The following is a 9,295-nucleotide window of genomic DNA, read 5'->3' on the forward strand; positions in this document are numbered from 1 at the left end:
AACCCCCAGTTAAATAGTTTTAAATAGTTTCGCCGGCTGCTGGTGACTTTAAATCAGCGTAAAAAAGCCGATAGCGTCACTTAGTCCATTTTTATAGGTTTTTTTCCCCTCCTTCTTACAAAATAAATGACTATTCAACACTTAACACACACCATGAAACCCGTGAGCCCTTTACTTGTCCTGGTGAAAGCAGCTCTGTAATTCCAGGTGGGATTATTGCTGTGTCCGTCCGTGTCTGTGTGTCCCCCGTTCTGCTCCTTTTCCATAGAATAGCTCACAAACGCACCCAAACCCTGCCTAGTAACACTTGCTTTTTATTACTTTATATTTTCCTCTCTTCCACTCTTGTTATATTTTTACTTTATGTTTTTTTCTTTGTGATGTGACGTTTTCAGCTGATGTATTGAAAGCAAACCCTTCTAATTTTGGAGCCCAGATCACAAGAGTGAGTTCCTTTCTACTGCTGTCTGTAGCCGTATTATTTCTCTCATTTGTGTGTCCTCCCCTCTGATTTGGGTAAATTTAGCAACCACACTTAGTAAGAGAATCCTCTGTCTTGTCGAATCTTCCCCTTTTCACAAAGCAATGTTCTCTTTACATTGGGCCAACTTCATTCATTCAAATTGGGATTTTGGGGTAGTTTTCAGCTCCGCTGTTTCTGACTCTGCTCCGCTCAAGGCAGAGTCAGCCAGAGGCGTATTTAGAATTCACTGATGCTTTGTCCATCCCGTAGGAGGATTTTGCTGCTCTGAGCACCGTTACTCCTGCAAACCCTTCATTGAAAACCACGACGCTGTTTGCAAAGCTGGGTACACGTTGCTTTCTGGGCCTTTTGAAAGGGCTTCAAATCGTGCACTGAAAAAGCAAAATGAATCCCTTAGCGTGGTAGCGATCTTTGCTGCTTTCTGTTCCTAAACCCTCTGTATAGCGCTCTCAAACAAAAACTTAGGAGTTTTTACACGTATTCAAAGGGAAAACAGCAGCTCTTTGCCTAGTGCTTTGAGACACAGACTTTCAAAGATGCTCTGAAATCTCAGCGACGTTACGATGTCTGAAATCCCTCGGGTTTGGGTTTGGTTTTATTCTGGGGAACTCAACATTTCTACCCTCCAAAGTACGAAACCCCCAAAGACCCCGCTGCATTTTAGAGCCTTTGATTTCTTGAGAGACTCTGGTCAGGAACTGTCTGTTGGATTATTTATTTGCTTCCTTGAATCATCCGCATGGGATTTTTGGCACCTTCCCCCATGTTTTTGGCACCTTCTCCAATGTAATTTGTACATTGCTTTTGTCAGATCGAATACGTGGGTGACTCTCTAATCCCTTTCTGTCCTTTGGCCCGTGCTACTCAGACTTTAGCCGTGCGCTGTTTGTCAAGTACATTCACACCCTGCAAAATGAAGTTTGTTTGGTTTTTTTAGCCCCTTTTCCTTCCAGAATTCGCTTATTGCTTTGAAATCAACTTCGCTAAAGAAAACCAGCCGCGTGAATTGGAAACGCGCACGCAGACTTGAAGCCGTAGCCAAAAGCGATCGTCGGTTGTCGTTCTGTTCAGCTCCTGGGAGGATAACGATGCGCCCGCTCGCTTTGTTGAGCCGAGATGCTGTTGGTCCATCCCAGCTCAATAAACGCGACCGGGGACGGGCCGTACGGCCTATTTCCCGGTGCTACGGCTCAACCATCCCTAACCTGCTCCCGCTTTCTTTTGCCCCAGAGGTTGAAGGATCTCAAGCAAAGGGAATTCGCTCGCAACGTCTCGTCGCGGTCGCGGAAGGATGAAAGGAAGCAGGAGAAGGCGCTGCGGCGGCTGCACGAGCTGGCGGAGCAAAGGAGACAACCTGAGTGGTGAGTCTGACTGTCCCTGAGCGCCTCGGCCTGCGCTGGGGTTCTTACTTCTCTAACCACAGAATGTCAGGGGTTGAAGGGCCCTGGAAAGCTCATCCAGTGCAATCCCCCCATGGAGCAGGAACACCCAGCTGAGGTTACACGGGAAGGTGTCCAGGCGGGTTGGAATGTCTGCACAGAAGGAGACTCCACAACCCCCTGGGCAGCCTGGGCCAGGCTCTGCCACCCTCACCCCGAACAAGTTGCTTCTCATCCTTAAGCGGAACCTCCTGTGTTCCAGTTTGCACCCATTGCCCCTTGTCCTGTCCCTGGTTGTCACCAGCAGAGCCTGGCTCCATCTTCCTGACACTCCCCCTTTCCATCTTGATCCCCAGGAAAGAGTCCCCCCTCAGTGTCCTCTTCTTCAAGCTCAAGCTTGTTGTTCATGGCAAAAGAAGACATGCCCTGAAAATAAGCCCTTTTTGGAGCAAAAATTAAGATAAGACCTTTTTTTTTGCTGAAGTGAGGTATGATTTACTTGAAACCAGGGTATAACTGGCAGTCAGCATTTTCCTCTGTTTTAATTGCTCTACAGTGCTCCCGGGAGCGGCCCCATGTTCAGAACAACCACGGTGGCCGTGGACGAGGAAGGTGGCGACGACGACGATTCCGCAGCCGGCGGCTCTTTCATCCAGACGAGTTCCGGCCAAACGACCGAGACGCCGATGGACAGAGGGTTCCTCAACACGGGCCAGGTCGGCGGCACCGTCATCCCGGGCCAGACGCCCCTCCAGACAACACAAGCCATCAGCTTTGGCATTAAGAGCACGTTGGGGACGCCGCTGCAAAAGATCGGCGTGTCGTTTTCCTTCGCCAAGAAGACGCCGGTAAAGCTGGAGACCATTGCTTCTGTTTTCAAGGACCACGGGGAAGAATCAGGCTCTGCAGACGGAGCAAAAGGTGATGAAAGAGGGTCCTCGGACGCAGGGAACCTGCAGAAATCTGGCGAGGGCGAAAGCACAAATAATTCTGACGGTAAGGCAGAGGAAGACGACCAACACGACAAAGATAGCGGGTCTCTAGCCACTACGTTATCTAAATTAAAAAAGATGAAGCGAGAGGACGGACCAACGGCGATAGAACCAGAATACTATCACTATATCCCCCCAGCCCATTGTAAAGTCAAACCCAATTTTCAATTCCTGCTTTTCATGAAGTCTACCGAACAAATGGAAGCTGAAAATGTGCACAAAAAAACCACGCATGAAGTTAAAAAGGGTAATTCTCCAAAACCCAAACCCGGCAAGCAAGCAGAAAAGGCCGTTGAGAGCGCAGGGCAGCAGAAGGAGCAGAGCGCTCCCGAAACCGTGGCGCAGCACAGCAAAACGGAGCTAAAAGAAGTCCCGGAAAATGCGAACGTTCAGGAGAGCAAACAGCATCCAGAGAGCAGCCTCCCCGAGCCAGACGCTGCTAAAGAAATCACCCAGCCTGTCTCGGGCTGTAAAGATGTCTCTGAAGGACCAAAGCATCCAACTGGACCTTTTTTCCCTGTTTTGAGTAAAGATGAGAGCACGACGCTCCAGTGGCCTTCAGAGCTTCTCATATTTACCAAAGCGGAACCGTCTGTTTCGTACAGCTGCAACCCCCTGTATTTTGATTTCAAGCTCTCACGCAACAAAGATGCGAAAGGGAAAGGGGCGGAGAAATCGAAGGATGCGGGGAGTGTTTGTAAAGAAAACGCCCCAAACGCAGAACCCGGTGAGATGAGCAAAGCCAAGGAGGTAGAAAACATGGCGAACCGCTCTGCTCTAAAAACGGAAAACAAATCTCTGTCGGCCTGCAGCTCCCAGGTCAAGCAGGAATCCAGTTTGGCGAGTGTTAGTAAGGGAGAGGGAGAGGATGGGAGTAAAAGCGTAACCGGCAAGAGTAAATCCGGAAGGTCCCATAAACACAAAAAGAAAAAGAAGCACAAAAAGTCTGGCAAACACAAACGTAAACACAAGGAGGAAGCTGATGAGAAAAGCCGAAAAACTGACCCGGGGGAAGAGAAACCCAAGAAACGGAAAAGACACCGGCACAGGAAAGGCAAATCCTCTCTTTCTACCGAATCGGAGCGGGCGCTAAAAACCGAACTGTCTGAAGACTGCGGCCATTTCCAGAAGAAAAAGCGATGCTCGCAGGAGTCCCAGAGGAAGTCTCTGTCTGCCGAGGAGGGGAGCAGCGGTAAAAAAGAGGACGGGGGTAACTCCTGCCAGGAGCACGGCAGCAAAAAGCACAAGGCTGAGCCGCAGCAGGTACCGGCTTTCCGGCGACGCTGTGCGGCCCCGTCCCTGGGCAGGAGCGGCCGCCGCAGCCGGCAGAGCAGCGGCGACTATGACAGCGACGAGGGCTCGCGCAGGAAGCGCTGCCGCCAGAAATCGCCCTCGCGGTACAGCGACGACGACTACGACTCCGGCAGCGGGCGCTCCAGGAGCCGCTCGCGCTCGGGCCGCGGGGACTCCTCGGGCAGGTCCTATTCCAGCAGCTCGGACGCGTCCTCGGAGCGCAGCCACTACAGCTGCCGCAGGAGCTACTCAGATGACAGCTACAGCGACTACAGCGACCGCTCGCGGTGCCGTTCCAAGCGGTCCCACGACTCGGAGGACGACTCCGACTACAACAGCTCGAACCACAGGTCGAAGCGACGCAAATACTCCTCTTCCGAGGACGACTACAGCTCGAGCAGGAGCAGGTCGAGGAGCCGAAGCCGGAGCCGGACGCACCCTCGAGACAGGTCGAGGACGAGGAGCCGCGGCAGGACACGCAGCAGCAGCTGCAGCCGCAGCCGGAGCAAGAGGAGGAGCCGCAGCGTCACGGGGCGCAGCTGGAAACGGAGCCGCAGCTACAGCAGGGACCGCAGCCGCAGCACCCGCAGCCACTCGCAGAGATCGCTCTCCCGAAAGGGCTCCCGAGGCCACGAGAGCCCCGAAGAGAGGAGATCCGGGAGGAGAGACTTCATCAGGTCCAAAATCTACCGCTCGCAGTCTCCTCACTATTTCCGGGCAGGCCGAAATGAAGGATCGGCGCTGAAGAAAGAGGACGGCAAAGGGGAGGATCTGAAAGGGTCCGGCTCGCTCTCCCAAAACAGCAGCGGCACGGGGAGGACCTCGGAAGGCGACTGCAGCCCGGAGGAGAGAAATTCTGTCACTGCAAAACTCCTCCTGGAAAAGATTCAGTCCAGGAAGGTTGAGAAGAAGCCCTGCGTCGCCGATGAGGTGCTGGCAGGGCCAAACAAGGTGGGCATAAAGCTGAAAGATCCTCCGCAGGGCTACTTTGGCCCCAAACTTCCTCCTTCCTTAGGCAACAAACCGGTTCTCCCCTTAATTGGGAAACTACCGACTGTTCGAAAACCAAACTCCAAAAGATACGAAGAATCCGGCTTGGAGAGGGGCGAGGAGCAAGAGCTGTCGGATTCAGAGGATGCTTCCCAAGGCGTGGAGGAGGCTCAGCTGGCCGGGCAGTCTCTGCTGGAAGATGTGGTGATGATGATTCAGGACAAAGCTCTGGATGAGCAGAAACGGGATGAACCCGCCGTGGAAATGCCGGCCGTTCCCCTGGAAGCGCCGGCGCTCCCCGAGTGCTTCGGTTCCGGAGACCTGGTCATGCCGCACAACTTCCTCGCGGATCGGAGCGATGGCGACGGGCTGGAACCCATGGACGGGGGCAACCAACCGGTCTCAGTGGAAACCAGTATGATGCCCTTAGTTCCGGATGTCGAGCACTTTTCCGGCTACGTGCCCCAGGGCGGGGATCCGAGCATGGAAGGTGATCGCGAAGGAGGAGAAGACTCCTCTCTAGCGCCGCTTGAGAGCCAACCCATCACTTTTACCCCCGAAGAAATGGAGAAATACAGCAAGCTGCAGCAAGCCGCTCAGCAGCACATCCAGCAGCAGCTCCTGGCCAAGCAGGTCAAGGCTTTCCCCGCCGGGGCGGCCCTGGCGCCGGCCGCGCCGGCCCTGCAGCCCATCCACATCCAGCAGCCGGCGGCGGCGGCGGCCACGTCCATCACCACGGTGCAGCACGCCATCCTGCAGCACCACGCGGCCGCCGCCGCCGCCGCCATCGGCATCCACCCGCACCCGCACCCCCAGCCGCTCGCTCAGGTCCACCACATCCCCCAGCCCCACTTAACGCCCATTTCCTTATCCCACTTGACCCACTCCATCATCCCGGGGCACCCCGCCACGTTTCTCGCCAGCCACCCCATCCACATCATCCCCGCATCTGCCATCCACCCCGGCCCCTTCACTTTCCACCCGGTTCCTCACGCGCTCTACCCGACCCTCCTGACCCCCAGACCCGCTGCGGCCGCCGCCGCCACCGCCTTGCACCTCCACCCTCTGCTGCACCCCATTTTCTCAGGACAGGACTTGCAGCATCCCCCCAGTCACGGCACATGAAGAACAACGTTAACCCTGGAGGAAGGAGACTATATTTTGCATTTCGGGAAGTTGATCCGGCTGGCGGGTGAGGCCTGAAGAATTTCCTTGCGCTATTTTGCAGCCAAAGAAGCGGAAGGCTGGAGGGCCGGGCGGGTCGGATCGTTGCGTTCTATCCGCTCCCAGGGACTGTCCCTTGTCCCCGTGGCCCCGCGCACTCAGCACCGCCGTCCCACCACAATTATTTCACCTGCGGACCAGCGAGACGCTTGGAAAGGCCTTTTTCTCTTTTCCCTGGATCCTTACGCTTGGTCATCTCCGCCTTGCAGATGAGAAACGAGATTTCAGGTCTCGCAAAAATCCTTTTAATGAGGTCATCTAATTAAAATAGTCAGCATGATTGAATCCGCCTTGTAATCGGCCATACAACACTCACGGGCAGCTGGGGATGCTGGCGATGGAAGGGCCAGCACCGGTTTGCAGGCGTTACAGGAGGTTTCTTGGCACCTTCTTGCTGCGTTTTTGTTGCCTTGCTGAGCAATGCAAGTGGGAGTCAAGTCTTAGTTTAAAGCGTGTGCCCAGCGCTCCGACCCTTCCCCACCGAGGATGCAGTGTCGGGAAAGGGGGGCAGGAGGGTTTGTGGTTGGTGGTATCACCCTGGGCTTTGACCGCTTGAGAGTGGGGCAAAAAACCCTATAAATCACTAACTTCCATCTTTTGTGGTATTGAGAGGCAATGGGGCGAGAGAGAGCGGAAAAATCCCTTCAGGAATCGAAGCAATACAGAGAAGAGAGGCTGGGGTATGTAAAGTGTATTATTCTTTCCTCTGTAATACTGATGGTTTCCTTAATTTATAGGTGGTTTGTTTTTCTTTTTTTTTTTTAATGTAAAGAATTGCACTGAACTCTGTAAACAAAGATGCTGCTTTTTGTAGCTCATCTAAAGAAAAAAAACAAAAGGTTACATTTGTAGTATACCGCAATAATATTTTTTACAGCCAGTTCTTTTAGTGGTACTCGTTCTGGTGGCTTCTGTGTAAATACGTTTGCCGTAGGTGAAATAAAACACTTGTAAAGGTTCGACTTTATAGTTTCCGCTAGACGCAAAGTGACTAAGCATGTATATTTTACCAAGCTCATGTATTTTTGAAGTTTTTATGTACTATAAAATGTAAAAAGAAAAAAAAATACTATCTCCATTTAACATTTTGCAGAAGAAAAACAAGTAGGTGAGGAGAAGGTTCCGGTGCTGAAGGGAACCGGCACCGCAGGAGCTCGGGTTGTTTCCCCCGGTGTAAAATATCCTGGGTTTTGTTCTGGTTTTTCCTTTGGTTTGTTTTCCCCTGGGTTTGATTTGCAGGTTCATACAGTCTCCTGGTGAAGGAAAAAGCCTTTTCCCCGTAAGCCTTTGCTGCTTGCATGAAGGACGAGCTGCTTTGCGTCCCATCCCTCGAGATGCTTTGGATCTGATCCCTCAAGGTGATTTGGGTCTTTAATCCCTCGAGGCGCTTTGGGTCTGATCCCTCAATGTGGTTTGGATCTGAGCCCTTGAGGGGCTTTGGGTCTTAGTCCCTCAAGGTGGTTTGGGTCTAACTCCTGGAGGTGGTTTGGATTTAGTCCCTCGGGGTGGTTTGGATTTAATCCCTTGAGGTGGTTTGGATTTAATCCCTCGAGATGCTTTGGGTCTAATCCCTTAAGGTGTTTGGTTCCGATCTCTCAGTGCATTTTGAGTCTTAATCCCTTGAGGTGCTTTGGGTCTAAACCCTTGGTGTTCTGGATCTAATCCCTTGAGGTGCTTTGGGTCTAAACCCTTGGTGTTCTGGATCTGATCCCTCGAGGTGCTTTGGGTCTAAACCCTTGGTGTTTTGGATCTAATCCCTCGAGGTGCTTTGGGTCTAAACCCTTGGGGTTCTGGATCTGATCCCTCGAGGTGCTTTGGGTCTTGATCCCTCAAGGTGTTTGGGTCTTGATCCCTCGAGGTGTTTGGGTCCTGATCCCTTGAGGTGTTTGGGTCCTGATCCCTTGAGGTGTTTGGGTCCTGATCCCTTGAGGTGTTTGGGTCTTGATCCCTCGAGGTGTTTGGGTCCTGATCCCTTGAGGTGTTTGGGTCTTGATCCCTCGAGGTGTTTGGGTCCTGATCCCTTGAGGTGTTTGGGTCCCATCCCTCGAGGTGTTTGGGTCCCATCCCTCGAGGTGTTTGGGTCCTGATCCCTTGAGGTGTTTGGGTCCCATCCCTCGAGGTGTTTGGTTCTTTAATCTCTCAAGGTGCTTTAGATCTAATCCCTCGAGGTGTTTGTGCCCAGCACCCAACCCCATGGAGATCCAAAGCATCAAACGCTTGAGCTTCCTCGCTCTTCAAACTTCACGTTCGAGCAGGTTGGACTGAAACACAGCACTCAAAAAGAAAGGGACTCAACCTCTCTGTAAATAATTAACAGTATTAACGTCTCAGCGCTTCATGAGCTTCTCGATCCGATACGCATGTTCTGGCACCTTCACACCACGGTCAGGCCTTTGGGTTATTAGTTTTTCCCGACTTCCAGAATAGGCGCTAAAAATACTTAACCTACCATTACTTAACGAGCGTAAACAGACTGTATTTAACTTTGTCACATAAGATATATATATAAATATATATATATGCTGTAAAATGAAGGGGGGAGGGGAAAAACCTTTCTAATAAACCAATGATTTGTGGAAAAAAAACCCTAAAAGTGTGTGGTTGCGTGAGATGACTCGGAGCGGCCGCGTCTGATGGTGACGGAGCCTGGGGCTCCTTCCTAAAATAACGGGATTAGATGCTGGGTTCAGCGAGGGAAAAAGTCTTTATATTGCTTGGAAGATATTGAGCTGGATGCAGAGAAAATGTCCTGTTAATTATCCTTCTTTTAAAGGACGTTATTGGGCCCCAGCGCTGTCATCTCTGCTGGCACCCTCAGTCCTGGCCAGGTTGTTACTGAAGGTGAAATGGGGCAAGAAAGGGAAATGGGGCAGGAAACAGGAAATTGAGTCATTTGATGGGAGAGAAAATAGACTTCACTTAAGGCGTTTGGG

General features: G+C 52.1%; 1 protein-coding gene across 1 annotated transcript in view; it reads left to right on the forward strand.

The window, feature by feature from the left end:
• GPATCH8 (G-patch domain containing 8) overlaps positions 1 to 7,710 on the forward strand; it is a 49,377-nt gene extending 41,667 nt beyond the window's left edge. Inside the window, exons 7-8 of the mRNA XM_080359999.1 lie at positions 1,715 to 1,845; positions 2,420 to 7,710. Of these exons, the coding sequence (XP_080216125.1) occupies positions 1,715 to 1,845; positions 2,420 to 6,263 (3,975 nt within the window). The 3' untranslated portion in view covers positions 6,264 to 7,710. The remainder of the gene's footprint in view (positions 1 to 1,714; positions 1,846 to 2,419) is intronic.
• The last annotated feature ends 1,585 nt before the right edge of the window (positions 7,711 to 9,295 follow it).

This window comes from Nesoenas mayeri (genome assembly GCF_963082525.1).
Source record: "Nesoenas mayeri genome assembly, chromosome: 26".
NCBI lineage: Eukaryota > Metazoa > Chordata > Aves > Columbiformes > Columbidae > Nesoenas > Nesoenas mayeri.